General features: G+C 37.0%; 1 protein-coding gene across 1 annotated transcript in view; it reads left to right on the forward strand.

Moving 5' to 3' along the window:
- Positions 1-26,064, forward strand: part of Ppp1r3a (protein phosphatase 1 regulatory subunit 3A) — a 40,241-nt gene extending 14,177 nt beyond the window's left edge. Inside the window, exons 2-4 of the mRNA XM_028871781.2 lie at positions 20,581-20,642; positions 20,738-20,862; positions 22,751-26,064. Coding sequence (XP_028727614.1) covers positions 20,581-20,642; positions 20,738-20,862; positions 22,751-25,066 — 2,503 coding nt within the window. The 3' untranslated portion in view covers positions 25,067-26,064. The remainder of the gene's footprint in view (positions 1-20,580; positions 20,643-20,737; positions 20,863-22,750) is intronic.
- Positions 26,065-26,357: the final 293 nt, after the last annotated feature.

Below are 26,357 nucleotides of genomic sequence, written 5' to 3' on the forward strand. Positions count from 1 at the left end.
AAGGAAGAAGGTATATACAATGAAATTCAGAGGCAGATAGAGAAATAAGCATTAGAGAAATAGTATGGAGGGACATTCTTATGGAGTAGAAATCACTCATGAATTTAATAGCAAGAAAGGGCAAATTGCAGGTTTAATTAGCCAGTCAGATCACCCAAAAGAGAATAAATAATAGTAGTTAAACTTGAAAAACAAGTTGAAACACACACACACACACACACATACACACACACACACACACACACACACACACACACACAATTAGCTTGGGTATTTCAGCATAATTTTTTGGAGAATTCATGTAAATTGATAGAATTGCTTCTACACTAACTTGAAAATTGAGAAGTTTGGGATCTTGGTTAACACAAAATAAGGAAATAAATACCAGGAACAAAGCACCTACTGTGCTCCTCTTGTGCACTGATAGGCAGTTTTAATAAACATCAATTACCAGAAGAAATTGATTGGAGGATCTTCAATCACTTGGGAACTATTTTCTGAATAACTTTTCCAGGTGTTGTCTTAAGCACTGTAGACATTTCCGTGAAAAGACACGAACTTTGTTCTCATGTAGCTCACAGTTTAATCGACAATAACAATAACAATAATAATAATAATAATAATAGAATGATTTGTAATAATAAACAAAAGATTAACCACAAGCTTTCAGAAGATGGAAGCAGCTAGGAAAGTGAAAAGACAGAGAGCCTCCCTTCCTCGAGGAAGCTTTCCACCACTGTGTGTAACTGTCACTGAAGGCAAGAGAAGGGCCTCCCTGAAGAGTTTTAAGATTAAGAGTGACAGGATAGACACTTCATTTTTTACAGTCTTCTGTGGATGTTTGTGCTCATTTCCTGCAGTGATGATTCCTACCCAACAGTTTGGAAGCACAAAGGGATGTGAGCAGGAAAGGCATAGATGAGTACATGAATCGACTCCTTGTCTTTAACACCAAGCTCTCTTTCAATCCTACTGTTTAGGTCTTTGGATTTTACTGAATGCAATCCTTACTAATTCTCTTTGCATGAAGATAGAGTTGTTACAGTTAGTGTGGGCAAAGAAGAAATTTCCCATCCAAGTTTACTTTTAAAAGTTCTAAATTGCTATATATCATCTTGTTTTCAAAATGCTTTGTCTTGAAAACACTATTCTTTCTGTACACATTGGACAAGTTTGCGTAAATTGGTTTTTGTGAGAAGATATTTTCTACAAAATCAGTATAATGTGCATAGAAATCAACCTAACTATTGAAAATTGAGTCTGAAAGACAGCAAATGTAGTATTGTGTCTTCACTCGTATACTGTATCAGGGAAATAAAGATCAGAATAAATCTAGTTACTTGTATTTTTATGTGAAATACTCCCTTTCACATGATAAAATATCCGCAAATTAAACTATTGGTGTTTTCTGTGAACTTGCATTCAAGCCATTATTCTGCATGTTCTGCCTTTGTAAATGACTGTCACCTCATCTCTATTACTTTCACCTCCAGACTCTAATTGTTTCTTTTATGGGTTCTAGGCTACTAGTGTCCTTGGCAGTATGCTTTATGGTGCTTGCATTTACAGTAATTGTTTGGCAGTTTGCCACTGAGTACAACAACTAGAAAACATTTTGCTAGGTCAGGTTCAAATCTTTACAAACATGGTCAATTTTATAATAAGTAGTAATTGTCAAAAAAAAGTGATGGTTGTCTTTTACAATTACATACTTAAACAATAAGGAAACGTATGTATTGTTTCCTTTCTATACAAAAACACTAAAATGAAATATAAAGTCACTGAGGCATAGGTTTGTAATTCTTTCTCTTCTTACATTTTTTATTCTTTTTTTTACATTTATTTATTTATTTTACCTCCTGACCACAGTCCCCCCACACACACCTCTCCTTCCAGTCTCTGCTGGCAACCTCCACTCTGCCCCCACCCCTTCCTATCCACTTCTCCTCCTTTTCTTTTGTTTCTTTTCAGAAAAGGGCAGGCCTCCCATGAATATCAACAAAACATGGCATATCAAGTTACAGTAAAACTAAGCACCTCCCATGTATTAAGGCTGGACAAGGCAGCCCAGTATGAGAAATAGAGCCCCCCAAACCAGCAAAAGAGTCAGAGACAGCCCCTGCTCCCACTGTTAGGAGTCCCATGAGAAGATCAAGCTATAGAATGGTCACATATATCAGAGGGCCTAGTTCAGTCCCTTGCAGGTTCCCTGTTTGTCAGTTTAGTCTCTATGAGGTCCTATGAGCTCAGGTTAGTTGATTCTGTAGATTTTCTTGTGATATCCGTGACCTCTCTGGCTCCTAAAATCCTTCCTCCCTCTGTTCAGCAGGATTCTTGAGCTCTGTCTAATATTTGGCTGTGGGTCTGTATCTGTTTCCATCAATTGTTCAATGAAGCCTCTCGGATGACTACGGGGCTAGGCAACAATCTATGAGTATAGTAGAATAGTGTTAGGCATCATTACATTGACATTTTACCCCCAGTCATGTTTGGTTCTCTCCTAGGTCTCTAGGCATTCCACCCTCTGGATTCTGGCACTCCAGGCAGTGTCAAGGGCTGGGGGCTTACTCTCATGTCATGGGTCTCGGGTTGAAGCAGTCATTGGTTGACTACTCCCACAATCTCTGTGCCATCCTTACTCCAGCACATCCCATAGGCAGAACAGCCTGTAGGTCAAAGGTTCTGTGGCTGGGTTGGGGTTCCAGTCCCTGCACTGGAAGTCTTGCCTGGTCATGGGAAATGGCCAGTTTAGGCTAATATCCCCTCTTGCTGGCAGTCTTAGCTGGGTCATCTTTGTAGATTCGAGTTTCTCTTGTACCAGGTTTCTACCTGACCCTGAATTGCCTCCCCCATTTCCAATAGTCTCTTTCAGTACTCTTCCCCCGCCCCCCTACCTGATCCCTTATGTTCCCATCCACACCTACCCACAGTCAATGCACAAAATCTCTTCTACTTTCCCTTCCCTGAGAGATCTGAGTGTCCCCCCTTGAGCCCACCTTGTTAACTAGCCTTTCTGGGTCTGTGATTCTTATGATAAATTAAAATTAATGTTTTATAGATTTACTTGTAGCAGGAATAGAATATATCAACAATTTGAATCAACAATAGTGCATTTGGTTATGTTTAACCCTCTCCTCCATGATATACCTTACAAGATATCTACAGTAGCAAGAAATTTTGACTGTAGTACTTAACTTTCATCCTAGTCACACCATGTCATAAAAAGTAGTACAGAGTAGTGGTAACCAATGCTTCTCAAACCTGGCTACACTGAAGAAAGAGAACACTAAGGCATCCATAGGTTCTGCTATGAAGACTCGAATTTAATTGGTACAAGGAAATTTTTAAATCTTCCCACATGATTCTGTTATGTGCAAGGTTGAACAGAGTGTGAACAAAGGGTAGAAATACTATTGAGTTCTAATATTAAAAATATCCTAAATCTGATATTAATTGTAGTATCTGAAAATGAATAAGACTTATGGAAAATAAGAAATCCAAATGAAATGGAACTTTGGAAAAATGTCACATGAGTAATTTGTATGCATGAGTAGTAGCAGCATTAGGGTGCATGAGACAGAGAAATACAGAGGATAAGCCTTGTATTTGTCAATGATGTTTGGATGTTTGTCTGTGCAGCAGATTGGAAAAAAGAAAGTAGCTTCTTTTAGGAAAAAAGGAGTATTGCCTAGCATGATAAAGTGAATTTCCATTGAGAAATAAAAGAAACTTCTAGGAAGTGTTGTTGTTGTTTAGACACTGAAGTGTTAAAGACAATTTTCAATCATTAAGAAACCTTGACAACAGGGAAAATGTTCACTACACTTGATTTGGAGAAAGAAATGTTAGTTAGATGCCAAAAGCACCTGAGCAGTCAGAAAAGTGCAAAGTCAACAAGTAAGTATCAATTGTGCAAGGTCCAATCGGGCGATTTCTTCAGTTGACAATAATAGATCCGGAATTCTGTCTTTCTGTTGGTTTAGATAACCTTCACTCCTTGGAACAACTTTATGTGGAAGGAATGGCCACAAGAGTAGGGCTTTTAGGGTAAGTAGACTTGCCCTGGGCTATGCCCTTGAGCTGTTATACACTATACTAGTATTGTTTGTCTTAACTTAGGTAGTTCCCACCATCTTGTTCCTGGGCTTCCACTGCACAGACTATTGCCAGGCTGACTCATCTGCATAATCACAGTGACTTTCAGCTCTCAGATGAAATGTTTCCTGTAGGAATCCCTTGCCTTGCCACCCTACTTCCGCATGTGTGATGTGGTTCCTTTATTATTATTGCTGCTTGAGCTGTAGGAGTCCATGCCATCTCAGTCATGAAACACATACACATGGTTTAAAATGGTGTGTGTGTGTGTGTGTGTGTGTGTGTGTGTGTGTGTGTGTGTGTGTGTATGTGCCTGTTGAGGTGTGCACTCGTACACATTAATTTCTGCACATGGGAAGTCTGGGTGTTGTATAGGCACAAATGTGGAGTTCCAAGGAGAGCCTCAGATGTCCTAACCTGTTGCTCTTGGCCTTGTTCCCTTGACACGGGCTCTTTCACTGAACCTAGGTCTAGTAAGGCAGCGAGCAAGCTCCCGAGTCCTGCTGTTCTTGTCACCATGCTGGAGCAGGTGGGCAGATAAAACCAGAATCTTTTGTGGGTCCTAAAGATTGGAATCTAGGTCATCACGCTTGCACAGCAAGTCCTCTGATCTGCTGCACTATCTCAGCCAGCTCTGAGGGGATTTTAAAGCACCACTCTGTGTTCATGTTTCATTAGATTGTAAACTTCATGAAGACATAGTAACTTCAATATCTGCCTGGGCTTGTGGCTCAGTTTTAAGCCTAATATCTAGCCCATGCTAAATTTACTTGTAATGGATGCATGTTAAGTTTAATCCAGCATTATTGTAAATGTACAGCAGTATTGAGTGCTTTCAAAACCATTTGCAGAATTAGTTACATGGATGACTGCAAATTCTGTACTGCACTACTCAAAGTGTGTAGATGAGATCTTTGCCAACATAACTCCATCTCAGTAAAACTAGGCTCTTTTACCAACATCAACAATCTCAGTGTGTGGTTCAAGTTTCCTTAGCATTTCAGTCTGATTTCCTAAGCACCATATTGTTATTGTGCATAGTCCAACCTTATTCTGTTTCAGCTTTCTTTACATCATTTTCTTAGGATTTCTTGGTAATGAAAATCACTTTGTTCAAAGTGGGACCTAAAACATTTATCCTTACCCATCTTCACACTATGAGCTCCTTCTGATCTTCCCTAAAGCTACCTGTTGTAAGTGATAAGGATAATGTACCAGTGTTTGATTTGTGAGCTCCTCAAATCAGATTTCTTCCCTTGAATGTACTTGTTCAGATACATAAACCCTAAACCTGCACTTTTATACTCCAGTCTGGAACCTTAGCAGGACAAACAATGTTTAGATGTTTTCTGGCATTTAACAATGCAATGAATGACAGCCAGAATATAAACTATAATTTGCTGCTGGTGATAATTGTTCTAATAAATATTGTTTATATTAAAATAATATTACTTTCTACTTAAACAGCTTTAGTGAAATAAAACTGATGTAAAATCTATTCAAGGTAGTGAGAACCTAATTTAAAATTCGTATGACTTATTTTATGTTTCATGTTATGTTTTATGATAGATTAATATAGATTTCTGTGGACACAGCATGAAAGGTTAAGGCATATGGAATTTGTAAGTTAAAAACTAAGGGTCTGCCTGCTTTCCCTAAAATTTAAGAGAAAATAGCAACAAAGTATATTGCTTCCCTTACATACATTAATAAATCCACATTCTTTTCTATTTTAAGACTGTAATATATGGTAAAGTAGACTAATATTGTAAAGTTGCAAAAAATGAATATGGGCAGAACATAGGGTCTCAGATGCAAAGGGTGTGAAAAGCTGCAAAGGGCAGCTCTGTACCTTCCTGAGGGTTCTGTACACAATGTTATCACAGCACTATGTACTTGGTGCCCATTGCAGAAGTATATTAGTTCAAAGACTACTTTTTTCTCTGACATTTTCCATACTGTCATAGTTGAATATCGGTAGTAACTTTACTCTATTTATGTAGATACAAAATGCCAAAGCAATAATACTATTTAGGGCTTGCTTACTGTGTGATAGATACCGTGTGCTTTATATTCATGTCTTTGTTCCGTGCACCACATTAGTGTGGATACTTACTCTTCCTTGAGTTCTTTACATCTTCTTTCTTACATACTTCCTTGAGCTGTTGTCTGCTCTGTTCTCTTGCTCTTAACCTACTCCAATCTATTTCCTCCAGACACTCCCACTACACATTATGCAATGGCTGATTACACTATGCATTTCTGAAGCCTATGACTTTTTAAAAATGCTTTCTTCACTTTGCTCTGTTGTGAGCAAAAAAATCAATTAGACATTGGAGAAAAATATGAAATCATATTTTATACTAAATTTTGATTGATTTAGTCAAAATGCTTCAAGTGGTTTGTACATTTTTAAACCTGGCTTAAATCAGAGAAGCGGGAGTGAAGGGGAGGCGGCGTTTGAATATGAACTGGTGGGTGCCACTAGAGCACTGAGTCTTTTGTGGAGAAATCTGTCACAGAAGATTGAAGGGGAAAGTAGTTCACAGAAGGTGTGGGTGAGGGGATGGCAAAGAAAATGTGCAACGCAAAATATGGACATTTGAGAGGTATGCCTCATTGCTTTGCATCGATGATTTGCATATTAAGAAGTCAGGAGCCTTCACATTAATGAATCCCTAACTAGTTTCTGACACAATAGACTGATATGTCCCTGGAGGAGTCATTATGGTCTATCATGTCAATGATCCGCATATTAATGACTCTCTAACAGGCTCATCAACAGGTAGCCTAAATAGGCTCCCATTGAGTTCTTTTTCATTTGCTTTTTAAATGTATCTTCTCATCCCTTCCCTTTGTAATACTATTGTGAAGAATTGACAAAAAGGCCCATTAAGATAATTTTAATGTGTGACTTAAGTTCACAAAAGCATTAAATTTAGAAATAGTGCCTTAAGACCTACCAAGGCTGCCTAAAAAAGTTTCCAAATGCAGCAAAATATAATCCAAGTTTGGGAAGAGAGCCTTTCTTTGGAATATGAACTGTCTAGTCTAATTTACTTGGTTCCTGACTTTCTTGATATATTAATTTCTGATACTTAGTACAAGTAGAAGAGCTAGTTTTAAAGTGTGATTATGAAATGGAATTACTTAAATATAGAACTGAATTCCAACAGACTTCATAACATACATTCTACTAAACATTTATTTAAACTAAAACATTGATTAATAGTAGAAATAATTTTAAAATATACAGGAAATGCAAGACATAGTTGATTTAATAAGAGGCTGGACATCTCATGATCTGAAAAAATGACTTCATAATATTAAATTCAACATTTAATTAAAAGCTAAACATCAAAATTCCTAGTATCTTCACATTTCTAAATTGCTTGAGACACTTTATCTTCTGTTAATTCTAATGACTATATTAAGGATATTAGTTGATTCTTTAAAACAAACACTGACTCTATGATGTACCATAAAACTATTGAAGAATTGGGGCTGGAGCGATGGCTCAGAGAGTAAGAGTACCAGCTATTCTTCCAGGAAATCCTGGTTCAACTCCCAACATCGTCATGACAGCTAAGGACAGTCTGTAAACCCAGGGTCTGAAACCCTGCACTAGCTTCTAATGGCACCAGGAAAACAAGTAGTCTGAGGGGATGGGGTGGGGGAACTCAAGCCAACATCAGACATCTTTCTTAAAGCCTCTGCACCTGACTTTTTGAGACAAGGTCTCTCTCTCTCTCTTTTTTTTTTTTTTTTTTTTTTTTTTTTTTTTGGTTTTTCGAGACAGGGTTTCTCTGTGTAGCTTGTGTAGCTTTGTGCCTTTCCTGGGACTTACTTGGTAGTCCAGGCTGGCCTCGAACTCACAGAGATCTGCCTGCCTCTGCCTCCTGAGTGCTGGGATTAAAGGCGTGCGCCACCACCGCCCGGCATGAGACAAGGTCTCTTATATATGCAAGTCATACATGCAGGTAAACATACCTACAGACAATACATCCATACACATAATAAATAAATAAGAAATAAAAACACCGAGTGCTTGCTCTTCTCATACTTTTCTTGAATCATGAACTATTTCATTTGACTTACTCTAGATAAGGGAGGCCTATTGATTCTCAGGTGGGTGATGGCAGGGTGATGCGCTAGCCTCACACTTGTAACCTTAGAATGATGGCTATTCTTGGTTGTCAACTTGACCATATCTGGGTTTAACTAAAATCCAAGTGGTTGGGTACACCTGTGGGGGATTTTTTACTTATATTATTTGAATTTTAAATGACCCACTTTTAATCCAGATTTTTGAAGGTAGGAGGATACACCTTTGACAAAGATCTTTTGTGGTGGACAGATCTATGTTTAATCTGGGCCACGGCTTCTGGTAGCAGCCTATATAAAGGACATGGAAGGAAAAAGCTCTCTTTATACCTGCTTGCCCTCACCTTCACTGGCACTAGATCCTACATCTTCAGGATTCCAGAAAGCCAGCTGAGGCATTCAGCCTAGTGGACTGAACAACAACTGGATTCTTAGACTTTTCTTTGGTAGACAGCCATTGAATTAACTGGACCACAGCCTTTAAGGCACTCTAATAAATCCCATATATATACAAATGTGGATAGAATGAGCATGTACATGGGAGTGGAGGACATGTCAACATCAGTTATCTTTCTTAAGTGCCTATCCACCTTACTTTTTGAGAAAAGGTCTCTCATTTGGCCTGAATCTCACTAATTGGTTAAATTAGCTAGTTATCAAGTCCCAGGATCCTCATGTTTCTGCTTCCCCAGAACTGAGACGTCAGGTACCATTGAACTGGATTGTGTATCTGAGTGTTAGAGATCTGAACTCCCATGCCCACTGAGCCATTTCTCAGTCCCCAAACGACTGTATTTAAGAAACTCAATAACTTACGTGGTGAATGTGAACACTACAGATTACCCTGGGAAAACAGAATATTTATAGAAGTTTTGAAAATTGTGTACCAACATGGAACACTCAGTAGATTCAACTGCTAAAATTAGTTTTTATGCAACACAATTTGATATAATTTTTAAGAAAGTAAGAGTTGAAATGTATTAATTCAGAGATTAACACACAGTAACATTCTGGAATTTTTTGAAGGTAGGAAGCTCTTAGCAATCAGTTTGTGTAGATTTTGAAGAATGGGCAGTCTGGCTTTGGAGACAGCAAGGATTTCAGCTGGACAGTCATGAGTTTCTTGACATCTATCTGCTGCAGGGGTGTAATTATGTCTTTTAAGCATTTAGATAAAGTAAGGACCTTAGGGCAGTCAGTTTGAGACACCTTTTTCCCCAGATAACTTGCTGATATACATTCTTCAGTTGTTCTAGTATCCATCACCTAAAGACATTTACATTTCTCTCCATAAAATATAATTGGCAGGTGGTAGCAGAGAAGTCCCTTAAGCCAGGTTTATCTATAGTCTTCTTCTACTTAAAATTCATGAATTCTGCTTGTAATTACATCACATTCCCAAGCAACCTACAATGTTTTTTTAGTCCACATCTCAACTTCCAAGATTCTACTTAATGATGCACTAGACCCTCATCAGTCAGTGCCTTGAAACATGCACATCACTTCCGTCAGTGTGTGATGCTTGATTCAATGACAGAATAACAAAATGTGAAATGTCTTTTCTGCTGTGGGGTGGAGCTAGGAAAAAATAGCAACCACCACACTGACATGACCAAACACAATCAGACTTGTAATTTTTCTTGGTAGAAAATGATGAAGAATCTCTGAATAAAATAAAATAAAACCTACCAAGGATTTCCTCATGGAAGGGTGACTTTCAATTGCTTCTTTCTCTGCTATTAAAACTATTCTCCATCAAAAAGACAAAGCATCATTGTTTTTAAGTTGAAGTGTCATGATGAAACATAATGTTCTAATATATAAAATATATTGATATAAGATATATTTTAGAATATAGTTATTCAATGCTCTATATAAGAAAATAACTCATTGGGATCATGAAGCAGGATGATCTTAGTTTCATTGAAGGGTCTAAGGGGTTGAAAAGCTGGAGCGATGGCTCAGCAGATAAGGTGTCTGCCAGCAAGCCTGACAACCTGAGTTCAATGCTTAATGTCCACAGCTAACTCATGCAGGTTGCCCAGATCTCTCTGCAGGCATAATGGACACACACATGCACTTACGCGCGTGCACTCGCACGTGCACACACACACACACACACACACACACACAATTAATTAATTAAAATAATTTAAAGGATGAAAAACAAGAAAATTCAGCCTATTGAGAGAAATTCAGTGGCATTTAGGCCAGCTAGGAATTATTAGGACCTTCTCTAAAACAGGAAAATAACTCAATTAAGAATTTAGATAGTCTAGCAGGTTGTTCTTAGATCCTTCAGTGATTGAGCAGTTCATATAGTTCTTTCAACCAGCTAGTGGTTTACTATCCGCAGCTTTTGATTGTATTTTAAATTAAGAATTTAGTTCCTGTGATAGGTGTTATCTAAAACACTTGCTTATCTTGATATATGGTAGATATTAGCAAAGTTCTAATATTTGCAAAGTTTTACTTGATCATGTATAAAATAATCTGGTATTAACTATTTCACTATACACAGTGGATAAAATTATAGGTTTTCATACTGTAAAACTGTAGGTCATAATACTGTGATCTGTAGTTTTGATCTAACTGGTTTTATTACATTTGTAAATTAATAGTTGCTTCTATTGTTTTATTTAAAATTTTTTTACATATACTATATTTTTATCATATTATTTTCCCCCAAACTCCTCCCAGAACCTCCCTACTTCCCTTACTAACCAGCTTCATGTATTCTCTCTCTCTCTCTCTGTCTTAAAACCAACACAAAGGAAAAAAATCAAAACAAGCAAACAAAAAACAATAAGGCAAAAACAAATATATAAAAAGCACATCATGTTGGGTGTTAGTTTGAAGACATAGTAGATCAAAAAGAAAAAATAGCCAGTTTTGACATTCTAATGTTTTCCTCTAGACTAGAGACTGCGTGTTACTTTTTTGAGTGGCTGTCAGTAGTGTTGAAGTGTAATTTATGCTTGACTCTCTGGTGATACCATCAGAAAACTGGCCTTAATGTATTATTCCATCCAAAACATCCTCTGAAAAGTGCCTTGTTTCTTTCCTCTTCAGACATGTCTGTTCACTATTAGACATTTATCATAATTATCTATTTAAACTAATATCTCCTCCATTTTCAGTTTTATTCCTGATCAAGAAAATAATGATAGTATTATGATACCAGAGGAAAACACAGTAAGATGGCTAGTGTGTCGTGAATGTTGCATTTCTTCAAGCACAGGCTTTGCTCTTTCTCTCCTCTTCCAATAACAAACGGATATGAATGATCAAAATTCTATAAGCCAACTACTGGGGAAACAACGTAACGGAAAATAATTTTTCCTGATTTTTATTTAACCCAGGGAATTTTTTTTACCATATTTGTCTGTATCTACATAATACTAATATTGGTGTCTGTAGTTTTGAAATAGACTTAAAGATAGTCCTAATAAGGTTCATAATATTTATTATTTAAAATATCACTTATAAACTGTAGTGGTGCCTGTACTAGCAATCCAAGTACTTTGGAGGCTGAGGCAGGAGGATCAAGACTATGTTCCTTGGCTACATAGGGATGTCATTTATTAAAGGAACAATAACAACAAAATATTGGGGAAGACTTTCATAAAGGAAGTAATTGAGACCACAAGCTTTAAACACAGATAATAATCAAGAGTATCATAGTAATTACTCTTTAGCATAAAATGAGGGATGATAAAGAAGGATTTGAAGACTGGTCCTTTTTAGACAGTTTTGTGCACTTTGAGGCAGTGTTAAGGGGTGGTCAATTCAACACTCACAACTCTTTGGGGAAATGGTCCTTTGATCTTATCCGTATCATCATTTTAGACCCCTTTTGAATGGTTATGTTCTATTCCTGCCACTCTCATCCTGCCACTCACCCTGATGCTCGATGACCTCCATCATACCAGGCTTTGATTCTGTTGAACTAGTCTTTGAGAAGTTTCTCCAATATGTTAAGTGACATGTATGAGATTTTAGCATAATGGTATTACAGGAGTTTAGGAAAATTCTATTATTAATTATCCCAAAACTGCTATGTTTTGACAGTGATAAAATAAATAGTACCCCAAGAATGGAAGGACAGCAGCCCTCAAATCTCTAGAATTAGTAATTTGGTGGTGACATTCTCACACCAAGTAAATCAGTAGAGTAGTGAAGGAAGGTGGAAACTGGCACTCAAGCAGGCCCGTTTTTGGAGAGGATATGTTTAAATAAAAGTTGTGCTGGGTGCTGGTGGTGCGCACCTTTAATCCCAGCACTCGGCAGGCAGAGCCAGGTGGATCTCTGTGAGTTCGAGGCCAGCCTGGTCTACAGAGTGAGATCCAGGAAAGGCGCAAAGCTACACAGAGAAACCCTGTCTCGAAAAACAAAAAATAAATAAATAAATAAAATAAAAACAAAACAACAACAACAACAACAAAAAAAAGTTGTTTGTTTAGAATGTCTGGTGCATTTTCTTGGAATGTGGGCTAGTGATAAAGAGAGACTATTTTTAAAATTTAAGAGAGTATAATGCTGTGGATTGCAAGTTGTCTTACAAGAAGGTTATGAATTGATGAAAAATGCAGTAGATATTAAAAACAGAATTTCTAGTAAAAAGGGAGATGGGAGTCAATGGTTATGCTATAAAATGTGATCAGCATGTGTCTACTCACATCCTTGTTAGTAATAGCATCAGTGATAATAATTGTATTAAAAGTCCTGTATGGGACTAAGTGATATTGTGAAGAAAAACTAAGCATCTAGATGCCATGTGTCTGGTTGAAGTGACATGGTTAGCAATGGCTAAGTGTAAGTTTAGTAACTGGAAAGAGGCATAGGAATGGAAGAATTACTGCTCTTTCCAAGGGTGTTGATTCTCTCAGAAAAATCCCTGCTCAGGGATCAGAACAATAGGATCACTAGTTTGGATACTTGTAGCTAGAGTTTTCCTGCCTTGTCCACAGTCAGGACAAATCTTTGTCACCCGTCAGTCCCACAGCCACTCAGACCCAACCAAGTAAACACAGAGACTTATATTGCTTCAAACTGTATGGCCGTGGCAGGCTTCTTACTAACTGTTCTTATAGCTTAAATTAATCCATTTCTACAAATCTATACCTTGCCACACGGCTAGTGGCTTACCGGTACTTTACATCTTCCTTGTCCTGGCAGCGGCTCCAGGCAGTGACCCCTTCTGCCTTCCTGTTCTTTTATTTCTCCTCTTTGTTAGTCCCGCCTATACTTCCTGCCTAGCCATGGCCAATCAGGTTTTATTTATTGACCAATCAGAGCAACACATTTGCCATACAGACCATCCCCCAGCACAGCCAAGTGCAGACCATCTCAGACACCTGCACTCAGGCCCATGGTCCTAATCATCCTCTATGAGGACCTGCTGGGTAAAGCCATGAGGAACCCAAGAACGGGCTCCCACAGGACACACAGAACATCCCACAGCAGATGCTAGTTAGCTTTTTGTAATTTTGTTAACATTGTAGAATTGAAACTTTATTTTCTCTATAAGAAAATTTGGTCATATAAGGTCCCTTGTAGATCTAAATCCCACGTAAATTAAATAAACCTTGCTAAGAGATGAAAATAAACTCACCATATCTGTCTCCCATTTAATGTCCCTAACAAGAGTCTACTAGTTGGAAAACAGAACAAATGAACAAACAAAAATAACAACTGTGGAATTTATTTAACCAGATTCTGCTTATACAGTAATGTTGTATTTAACTAAGTGTCTTTCTATTTTACTAATAATGACTTGGATCCAGATGCTGGGGTGAAAATTTCCTAGCTCATAGAGACAAAGAAAGCATGCAACTGCTTCCTCCTTTGCTCTCTTCCCAGAAAGAGAGCTTTCTTCTACACTTTCTCAAACAAAAACTCCTCCAACCAGATGTTACTTCCTTCTCTTCCTGTGCACCTCTTTCTCTGTCCTCCTGACTTCCTCTCAGTGTTTATAGCTTTTGCTATCAACTGGTTGCTTGCTCTGCCTCTAGACCAATGATTGATTTTATTTAATCCTGTTTACAATATTCAAGCAGAAAGCTTTTAGGTTAAAGATGTGTGCTCGGGCTGAGCCACAGTACAGCTAGAAAGCAGGTTCCAGTAAACAACACAACATCTGGGTTCTCAGTGTGATCAAGTACCCTGCAACACAGTAACGTACAGTAAACCTTTTCACAATCCGGCTTAAGCTAACTCCGGTTTCACCCTTGATGTTCTGCCTTTAAACATTATTCAAACTCTCTGGCAATTTTATTACTCTCAGATGCATACATTTTGTGCTGTGAATCCTTTACCCCTTGTTGTTTTTTAAATTATTCTTCTGAATGCAGAAGAATAGCTTTAAACAAAATTTAAAATTTAAAAACCTAACTTAAAGCATTTGCATTTAATCATTTGATCCCAGAATTCTAAACTTTGGAAGTGGTAATAATTTAATCTGTAGAAGGGATATAGATGAACATATGCTGTTTTTCTCTGAGTAAATTTTATGTAAAGAAGAAATAGTATTATTAAAATGCTGGCAAGAGACTGAAAAGAAATGAAAGGTAAAAAGAAGGCTAGGCATTTATTCAACAACACTTGTTTGCCATTAGATTGTACCAGGCAGCATGTCAATCACCAGGAATACAGAAAAAAAAAGGAAAGAAAGAAAATCTTCTGATCAAAAAATTCTCAGGAACACAAAAGGGATCTGAGAGCTAGTAGAGATGGCTTTACTTATGTCATAGTCAGATGTACTGATGTAGGTGGGACCTGCTGTAAACAACCCATTGAGTTTTCAAATTGTAAACCTGTTTAATTAAACTCGTTATATGTAATTGGTCATAAAAGTGTTACTTCAACTTTAAGAGTGGTGTTCTGTCTACACACATCCTATAATATATGGCAAAGAGCAAGCCACTTGATTTCATGATTATCTGAAAAGAGGACTGAATTGTTTAGACATTTGAATGATATATTAACTCTACACAAAACAATGACAGACTTTTGGTCATCACATGTACTGATTCCTTCCTCATAAACTGTTTTACCTGAAGTCACTATAATCCTGAAAATCTATTTTATAGCCTTGTCTTCCTTGGTAATCATATGGAATCATATTAGTTGGCTTTAAACTTATGGGGAAAAAATCCTTGAAATAATCATTCCTGGTTTCTCATTTAATACTACATTGCTAAGAGGGGTTTATATTTCTGTGTGTTTCTATGTTTTATTAATTTTAACTGTATATAATATACATTTCTAGGATAGTCTGTAGTTTTCTATTTAGTCTTCTGTGAATGTGTATTTATGTTCACTCAAAACTGTCAGCTGGACACCAATGCCATTCCAATTATTACTGTAATTATCTCAGGTGGCACATAGAGAAGTCATTAGTGCACACCATGGAATGCATATAATGGTGCTGAAGTATACAGAGGCTAAATTTTTTAAATGACGTTAAATTGATTTTCAAAATGGCTATTCCCTAATCATTTTCATACCACTAATGTGCAAGAAAGCCTGAGTCTCCAGACCACCTTCCTCTCTCTGGACTGATTTACTTTGTTGTGTTGAACAGGGATCAATGCTACCACCTTGTTTTGATTTTCATTTCTGCTCCCTAATAATGATAGTTGTCCCATTATATGGATATGTGTGCTCTGTTTTTTGCATCTTTCCCATTTGCTACCAAGATAAGTTGTAATTTTATTCATTTGAAGTTGTTTTTCTCTGTATATAGATATAGATTATTGGTTCTTGATTGTGTTGATTTCATGTAATGTAAGCATCTTCTCCACAAGTTTAATCTTTTTTAAATTTTACAAAGACTTTTTAAAATTTGTTCTGTTTTATTCTATATGCATGAGTACTTTGCATGCATGTATGTCTATATAGCACATGCATGCCTGGTGCCCTTAAAGATCAGAAGATGGTGTTGGATTCCTGAAACCAGCGTTCTTGGTTGTTGTGAGTGACAATGTGGGTGCTTGGAATTAAACCTGGGTCCTCTGCATGAATGATAAGTGCTCTTAACTACCAAGCCACCTCTTAGGCCCCCTTTTATAATGTCTTTCAATGAACAAAGGGTTTAAATTTAATAGTGGGGCTGAACAGATAGCCTAATAATTAGGAGCACTTGCTGCTCTTGCAGAGAACCTGGATATGGTGCGCTGAAACCACATGGTGGCTCATCATCACCTGTAACTCCAGTTCTAGGGGACCACAGCTTCTTTGCTGGTTCCTGTTGGCATTGTGGACATGCAGTTCACGGACTTACTTGTAGTAAAACATACACATAAAATCAAAAGAATCAAAATAAATAAGTCCTTAAAATATTTAAATGTTAATAGAGCCAAGCTAAGATTTTTTTTTAAATGTCTGTTGTCTTTTTTCATCATTTTAAAGATACTTCCTACTGTCCATATTCATACATATTTTCTCCTAGGGATTTTCAAGGTTTTGACATGTTAAGAATTCAGTCCACCTGGATTTTGCACATGTTCTAGTGTCATTATTTTCTCCATGTGTAGCTGTTTCCATGTCTTCGTTTCTGAAGATCCCATTGTCTCCCCATTTTCTGGTGTATTAGTGTCTTCTTCTCACTAAACTTCAAGTCTGATTTCTCAAATGAGTTGCAGCTTTAGCCGCACTTTATCTTCGACATTCATACTGAGTGAGAACTCTTAAAATTAGCTAAAGCAGGTTCCCCCCTATATTTCCCACAGCTATAGAGCTAACCATCCCTCTGCTCCTCTCTGTAGACTCACATGTCCAAACTCTATGAAAAATGGTTGTATAATTTCTCACTTCCATTTGTTGAATTTATGCATCAGTTTTGGAGAGAATTTATACCTTCATCATGTTTCATTACTAGCTATGAACATGGTATATGTTACTTCTTTAAAATTTGTTTATATAAATTTATCATTTTGTACTTTTAGGAATTTTTTTCATTTCTATAAGTTTTTTTTTCTATGTTTGTTCTATATAATATCTAGGTTCCATGGGTATATAGTTTTCTGCTTTGCATGTACCTTGACTATAAAGTTGTCCCTTTTATTCCTGAATCTCCATGTTTTGATGAGACTCAGTCACACTAAGGTGGTTTCAACCCTAATCACTTGTCTCTGGAATGAGGTTTTGTTTTGTTTTGGTTTGGTTTGGTTTTGGTTTTTTGAGACAGGGTTTCTCTGTGTAGCTTTGCGCCTTTCCTGGAACTCACTTGGTAGCCCAGGCTGGCCTCGAACTCACAGAGATCCACCTGGCTCTACCTCCCGAGTGCTGGGATTAAAGGCGTGCACCCCCACTGCCTGGCTAAATGAAGCTGTCACTTTTTTTTTCGGAGCTGAGGACCAAAACCAGGTCCTCTAGGCAAGTGCTCTACCACTGAGCTAAATCCCCAACCCCCGTGAGTTTTTAAAAATTAAGTTCTTGTCCTTTCCAAACAACCATTTTTTTTTTAACAAAGCAACTAAAATTATTAAAAAATTCAGGGATGGTATTTTGGCAAATAAAAATAAAACATTGTTTAGTAGCAAATATTTTCTCTCTACAAATAAAATTCTGAAAGTTCCTAATTCTAACCAAGAACATATAAGAAACAAGAATAGTTAAATGTTGTTTTAATAGTTTACACATTCTTTTAAAATATTTATTAGTTCTTTGAGAATATCATATATTGCACTTTGATCACATTCAACCTCCTCCCCAATTACTCCCAGATCTATCTATTCTCACTTCTTTATCCACACAACTTCATACTTACTTTCTCTCTTCATCTATCTATCTATCTATCTATCTATCTATCTATCTATCTATCTATCTATCTATCTAACTATCTTTCTTAAAAAAACTCATGTGTCCAATGTTTTGTATTCCTTGACTGTTCTTAGCTGTAGGGCCTTCCCTGGAATGTGGTTGACTCACCAGAAAGTGCACCATTAAAGAAAACTGGCTCTTCTTTTCCCAGCAGCTATCAAATGCCAATAACTCCTCTGCTTGAGGACTTCATGTCCACCTCCTACTTTATACTGGGATTTTATCTGGCTTGAGTTTACACAGATATTGTTCATGTTATCATGAACAACTGCTCACTGTGTCAGTAAAACAGTTGTTTTGGAGTCATTCACCACTGATAACATTGCTATTCCTATAGATCAGTGTCTCTCAACTCATCAGAGAAGCTTCTTTGGGAATTCGATGGCAATTAACACAGAGACCTACAACTGATCAAAGTGTAAAGAACAGGAGATTGCATGATTTTCAGCCCTATTAGGATGTGTATATAATTTCACTTTCCCCATGGCTCAGAGAACTTTATTCAAGAGGGAGGTAGATAGCTCAGAAGAGCCAGAGGTGGTGGCTGTTTCAGATTTACATGTTCTTAAAATAGATAGATATTATATAGTCAGAGAAGCAAAATGTATTGGTTTGTAGGTTAATTTCACAAAATAAAATCATTGCATAGTTATAGATCTTGTCAAACACTACAACTTTTAGATTAATGTAGTATCAATACTTCAAGCTCCATAGTCTAAAATTTTTATGTACATAGAATATTGGACTTTTTGCCATGCTCACCACTGTTGTTTTCAGTAAAGCTAAAATGAAATAACAAAAATATATGCAAAACTAACTCACCTTCTTACATTATCAGGATGGAAAAATGTACAAATTCCACATGACTTGTAGAAGTAAAATTAGCCATGCTGGATTTATATAAAAGTTTCAATGCAAACAGACTAGACTCTAGCATAGAAGTTTATCAGTAACTGACAATTTCCTGTTTGTTGTTTTGTTGTTATTATTATTGTTTGTTTTTTGGTTAGTTGGTTGGTTGTTGTTGTTGCAGAAACCTCACTGACAAAAGTGAGTATAAGAAAAACAAATTGGGGTGTGGCAAACATGGTGGTAGAAGTTTTTAATCCCAGCACTTGGGAGGCAGGGTCAGCTCTCAGACACGAGCTCTCTGCGAGTTAATGGTCAGCCTGGTCCACACAGAGCATTCTAGAACAGTCAGGGCTACATAGAGCTACCCAGTCTCAAAAGAAAGAAGGGAAGGAAGGAAGGAAGGAGGGAGGGAGGGATGGAGGGAGGGAGGGAGGGAAGGAGAAAGGGAAGGAAGGAAGGGAGGAAGGAAGGAAGGAAAGGAAGGAAGGGAGGAAGGAAAGGAAGGAAGGAAAGAAAGGAAAGGAAGGAAGGAAAGGAAGGAAGGAAGGAAGGAAGGAAGGAAGGAAGGAAGGAAGGAAGGAAAGGAAGGAAGGAAGGAAAGGAAAAGAAAGAAAGAAAGAAAGAAAGAAAGAAAGAAAGAAAGAAAGAAAGAAAGAAAGAAAGAAAGAAAGAGAAAAGAAATATAGACTAGAAGGCTGAGAAGACTCAGTAGGTAAAGTGCTTGGTATGCAAGACTGATGATCTCAGCTCAATCCCCAGCACTCATAGAAAGATGAGAATCAACTCCAAAACGATGATCTCTGTTATCCACATTTGTGCCATTGCACACATGAACCTACCCAGGCACATCAGATGAACTCAATAATAATAGCAATAAATGAAATATTTTAAAAAGAAAATGATTTAAAGGCACACAAATTACCTTTTCAGTAGCTATACATAAATTGCAATTTTCATTTAATTATATTTTTCATATTGAGTATCACAGACAAATATAATTATAAAGACATCATTAATCTTCCTAGTGACATTTGGAGGGAAAAATACTTATCATTTTTAGTCAGAACGCAGAATACACTAGAAAACGCAATGTAATCTGAATAATTTGAAAGTAAAGTTATGTGTTTTCCTGTGAGCACTCTGAAGTCTCCATTTTAAAACTGGCCAGTGGCAATTCATGCATGAAAATTTTCAGTATAAATTTAGCTGTCTTTCAGGTCTTAGTGAGCTTGTTTTATTTTATTTTTCAATAAAATTGAAAGATAAAGAGGATGAAAAACATAATTATTAAAAAGCTAGAAAACAATTTCATAACAACAATGGAAGATCAGTTCATAAACTGGTGTCATTTAAACCAAAAGGTAAATGCTCTCAATTTGAAAGGTTAAAAAAAATACAATGAACGGTACACATTTGCTTATAGTTTCACTCTGGATATGTTTTAATAAGCATAACAAAATCTCATTTAGAAATATGTCATGGCATAGATTATTTAAATTTTTCTAGAATCAGTATTGATTACTGTGTCATCCTAAAATTTATTAAAAACTTAAGTTTTTAAGTTTTATTTAAAATTATAGACAGTAATACAGAATTACAAAAGGTTATATAAATATTTATTTGTCTTACTGTTCATTTTCCACTATGTAAAGATAATTTAAAAGATGTCATTTCAGAACAAATGTCTGTTTTTCTGACTTTTAGCAGTAAAGAAGAATCATTGCTAACCTCTGAAGAAAATAAGGTTGAGAATTTGAAGTTCACAGGTAATATTTATTTAAAATTAAACAAAATCCATTTTTGTTAAAGTCTGCAATAAAAACAAACTTTGACTTAAAATCTAATCATATTAACTTTTCAGATGTCTATATCCCAGCAATCATTTGTTCTCATGAAGACAAGGATGACTTGGGAGCCAGTCATCAGAATGTAGAAGATACCAACAGGGAGCATGACGAACATAATGAAAAAGAATTGGACTTGGTGGTAAGTGTTCTGGTTGCCACGGTATTAGGGAAGATGAATCTATTTATGCTTCAAAGATGCTGCAATTCCTGCCTTCCAATGGCCTCAGTTAATATAATTTGCAAATGTGAAAGCCTATTCTGTCCCAGCATCTCTACTGAGCTAGAGCAACAAGGCACTTTGATTTCAGCGTGTTGCTTCTGCGCTTTGCAGTGGTGAATTAATGACATTCATTTCCTATCTCTTTACCACTGGCTCTGAATAATAGTTTGAGGGAATTAGAAGCAAGGGGCCCTATCCTGATGTGTACATCTAATCTTTGTAACAAGTGTACACTTAGCATAAACTCGTCTGTAAAATAAGAGGGCTGGAATAGAAAATGGTTAAGGCCCTATCCAACTGACAAGCCTATAATTCTTATGTTTTGCAGTCTTTTGCTTTGCTATTTCTGTCAGAGTAAGAATCCCAAAGTTCCTTATCACGGTAAAATAGTAAATTACTGAGTGCTACATAATTTTAAAAAAAGAATCGAATTTGGTAATGTACAATTTAGTATAATATTTGTTATCACAAATTTCACAATTGGTGCACATCAAATCTGTTCCGAAATTTGGAGGAGATGGTTTAGTTCACACTTTGAACTCACAATGAGAAGTAGAAGTAAATGAGTCACATAATGCAATTTATCTCTTACTGTATTCGGTTGGAGCTCATAGCATGGGAATACATGGATTCATAATCACATTTGATTAAAATGACATTTGCCTCTTCAAGTGTCAGTGCTGAAGCCAAAAGGAACTAGAACTCTTCTCTTTGACCACATATTTCACCTCTGCGATTGCGATATGGCAACGGCACCACTAAAGTATGCAATTTACTGGGCTCCCACTTTAAGGCAGTACGAAGTTGTCACCCATTGTGAGAGTTCTTACCAGCTGAAAGTTAACATCTCCTTTTTTTCAAACCACAGAATATAATGAAAGGCCCCTGAAAAATCACATACTTCACCAATACACCTCATTACCATGAGCGGCCTCAAATATAAAAGTTTGTTTAGAAGTTACTGAGAGTATACGCCCAGTAAATGAACAGGGAGCTGTAATTTAGATGCTAATTTGCTCCATGCTGACGTGACTGCATAAAACAATGAAGCTCCATAATGGATGGAAATACAACCAAATCTGTAGAACCCACAGGCATTGGCTTATAAGACAGCTGTGCAGTTGACAAGTAACATGAGCCTTATGTGAGAAGAAGGGGAAAACGTAAGATTTGCATATAATTATTGAGATCATGCAAATGTCAGTTATGAGGAGGAAAAAAAAAACACAGGCATCTCACTGTTAAATCCTGACAGTTGGCATCACTGAAGAGCTCAAATACATTTGAGTACCAGTTGGCAGAGGGTCATTAAAACAGAATTTGCAGAAACATTAACTCCCTCACTTTTCTTTGAGTGACGTTTTGCTATTAATAGTTTGCAGAGGCTTTGCAGAAAACATATTAATAAGAGAAACTGTAATGGGGGCACCTACAGCACATATAAACGTGGCAAGGGGCATCCAGGAAGCTGCTCTCTAATTGATTAGCATGGAGCTATCAATGTGTATATCCTAAGTGAGGAAAAAATGCACTGACAAGCAGAATGGGTGAATAATACAATGTGATATTTGGAAGCTGAGAAGGAGAGTGATTAATTTGGGCCTTTTCCCACTGATCTCATTCCCAAGTCATACCTTACAAAGATCTTGCCCCAAACATCCAACTTTCAGAGTCTGTGTTAAATCCACAAATAAATTGAGACAAGGAAATCTACCAGATAATTACTTCAGCTAATAAAATCTAATTCACTTTTCATATATTGTAAAAGATCATATTGTCCTTATTTTTGTTGTTTTTATTTCATAAGGTAAACCAACGGCTACTAACTTCCCGGGATGAAAAGAATACATTTTCAAAAGATGGAGTCAATTTCACAAATACAGCTGAGGGGTCAGAGAAGAAGCAAGATTATCATGAAATTCATACTGACTTGTCCAGAAGGCCTTTGTCTCCAAGTTTACCAGCCTACCATAGCAAAAACTATTCCCCAGGAAATGAATGTGGTCACCAAACTTCAGAGGAGATTCCTTCATCTGTGGGAGAAATGGGGCCATCACTGGGAGATGCTAGCTCTGATGAATTAATGCAATTGAACTTCTGCAGCAAAGAAGGTCTGGATGATAATGCCAACCCAGCCCATGAGAGTGGCAAAGTGCAAATAGCATCTTCATCCCCTGGCCTACTAATGGCAGATTGTCTTAAAGATAATGAAGCAGGAATCAAGAAAACTGGAATAAAAGATTACAGATATTCAAGAAGTGATTTCTATTTAGAGGCATCCACAAACCCGGAAGAATCAAATGCATCTTCCAAAGATGATTATACCACGGGATTTGATGGAAAGGAGCAGAACACATGCTTAGGTATTAGTGAAAACCAAAGGAAGAATTTTCAATCAATATTCCAGAACCAAGAGAGGCAAATGGGGCACCCCAAAATAAGCAGTGAGGGGACTAAAGCTAAGAACGAGGACTTAACCACAACCACTCTACTAAGCAAAGACACTATACCTACCACCTGGACAGTAACAGTAGATCCCTCTCCTTCAACAAAGACAAAAGTGAATTGGGGAGAAGCTGGTGAAGGTTCCAATTTAGAACTAGGAACTACTCATCTTGGTTCACCAAGAAATGGCAGTGTTCTGATGGATGATTATCTTTTTCGAGCTGAAAGGGGAAAATCAGACTCTAATAATCCTGAAGATCAGAATATGAATTCACAGCATAAAAAAAATTGGAATGTTCTGGAAAGTCAGCCAGAAACAAGAGGGATTGAAACAAATATAACCAAGCAGATCAAAGAACAAGCAGAGTGTAAATATACGTGGGAAAAAAGCGATAACACGAGAGATCTGAAAGCTACTCCTACAGAACAATTGTTTACCTGCCAGGAGACAGAGAGCTATGAACTGTCTTCTCTAGCCGATCATGGTATTACTGAAAAAGCACAAGCAGTTGCAGCTTATATAATTAAGTCAACATTAGAAAGTACTCCAGAAAGCATGTCTGCTAGAGGAAAAGCAATAATTGCTAAGCTACCTCAAGAGACAGCACGCAGTGACAGGCCCATCGAGGTAAAAGAAACAGCGTTTGATCCACATGAAGGGAGGAAGGATGATTCACATTATACCCTTTGTCATGGAGATACAGCAGGTGTAATCCATGACAATGATTTTAAAAGGGAGTCACATTCAGCTATTTGTAATGTACATGTAGATGAAATGGAGAAGGAGGCAACCGCATCTACAGACAATCGTAGGAAGACATATGTCAAGGAGAAATGTGGAATTGGAATTGTAACATCTATAGAAGAACCTTCGCAGGTTATTACAGGCAATCAAAAAGCTACGTCAAAACTGGATTTACATTTGGGTGTGTTACCAACAGACAAAGCAATATTCCCAGAAAATAAAGATCTTGAGCTGCTTCAAGAATTACCACAGAGAACAAACTTGGATGCTGTTCATTCTGCATTTAATTTGGACACTTCCAACACTTCTCAGGGCAGCCCTCAAGTCTACAGATGCCACTCTAAAAATTCAGTATCCTCTTCTGGATGGCGAGTTGCTGAAGGGAAAGCAGTTACTAACTCAACACTCCAGTCTATTCCAACCAAATCAGAATATACTTGCCACCCAGAAAGTGAGATCCTGGGCCATGCCATGTCTAAACCTAGTGATGTTTCCCAAAGTTCGGAAATAATGGAATCAGGTAGTGGAAGAGAACGACATGTGGGGCCAATTCTCCAACACAAAGATGGTAGCTTGGAAAAATCCCAAGGCCCAATGATTTTAGTCAGTGACACTCTTGAAAATCTGGAGGAGGCAAGGTCTGACATTGAAGAATTGATGTGTTTTGGACACTCAGGATGCTATTCGGAAGATAAAGGATCAGAGAGCCCTGCTTCTGCTACCCTCCCTACCCAGGAAGTTGAAGCTCAGGGCAGGGACTCTCTGCTTTCAAGATATATCAACTCTAAAATACCTTATCTCCTTTTGTTTTTGATATTTCTTGCAACTATCTACTACTATGACTTAATGATTGGGTTGGCCTTCTACCTTTTTTCCTTGTACTGGTTATACTGGGAAGGGGGGAAGCAAAGAGAGTCTGTCAGAAAGAAGTGAGCGTGGCACAATGACTGTTCTCTCCTAAAAGATAAGCCATTTAGTCCCAAACATTTGGATTGGTGAGAGAGAATGTTCATTGTTCAGAGTCAGAGCAGTTTTTCTCTTGAAGGAACATTTAAAAAGGAATGCGTATGAAGTTTGCTCCTTCGTATAAGTAATTATTCTATATAGGACCATTATGCTTGGATCATTAAATAACTATATGAATATGAGATCTGAAGCACGTCAAGTTGAAATTAGGTACAGCTGTTGCTCCTTAGCAGGCTGTGAAGTTGCAGCGCTTCACATCTCACTACTTAAAGCGTTATTTCTTGCATTCATTTCTTTCACAGTAAAGCTTTGGACATTTTTCCCCCTATGGTTTTTAAAAATAGATAAAAAATGGACAATAGCAGACAATTTTTTTCTTTTAACCCTTAGAACTAACCAGGATATTTTCATTTAGCATTGTGTCATTTATCAGCACATATTTATAGATTAAATACTGGGATTTGTATTTCATACCTTTACTAATATTTATAGATCAAATACTGAAATTTCTATTTTACACCTTCAAGAAAATGCCAATGTATGTTACAATATAAAACTTAAGGTGGAAACATATATTATGCACACTCACATTATATTTCATATGTACACCCTTGTATTTCTTTACACATACAGCATCAGGATGTTTATAAACCAAACTTGACCAATACTTCTGTAACAAACTGGAAATTTTCATGCAATTATACAAAACATGTGGGTATCCCATTTTAAGCAATGTTTTTCAATTGAAAGGGTAGACAGTAACATAGCTGAACAACTTCAAAGTTATGTGGTGTCCAGACATGAAAATTAAAACCTTCTGCAAGTATTGTTTTAGGATGATGTTGTACTTATATAGCAGCAGCTCTCAACCTGTAGGCCATGACTCCTTTGAGGTCACATATCAGATATCTGATATCTTGCATGTCAGATATTCACATTCTGATTCATAACAGTAGCAAAATTATAGTTATGAGGTAACAATGAAATAATTTTATGGTTATGTCACCACATATGAGGAACTGTATTAAAGGTTGCAGCATTAGGAAGATTGAGAACCACTGCTATAAAGGATAAAGCCTTATATGATAATAATAAAACAGATAATAGAATTATTTGCTCTTTATGATAGTTCTTTTGCCTTTATTTAGTTGTTAATATTTTCTCTTGGTGAGGAGATGAATTATTCCCCAACATGCACTTACAGGACAAAACACCTTTTCTGGGTGATGCTCATTATATTATCTTTAGGTTGTGAGCT

The sequence above is a fragment of the Peromyscus leucopus genome, chromosome 3 (assembly GCF_004664715.2).
Source record: "Peromyscus leucopus breed LL Stock chromosome 3, UCI_PerLeu_2.1, whole genome shotgun sequence".
Taxonomy (NCBI): domain Eukaryota; kingdom Metazoa; phylum Chordata; class Mammalia; order Rodentia; family Cricetidae; genus Peromyscus; species Peromyscus leucopus.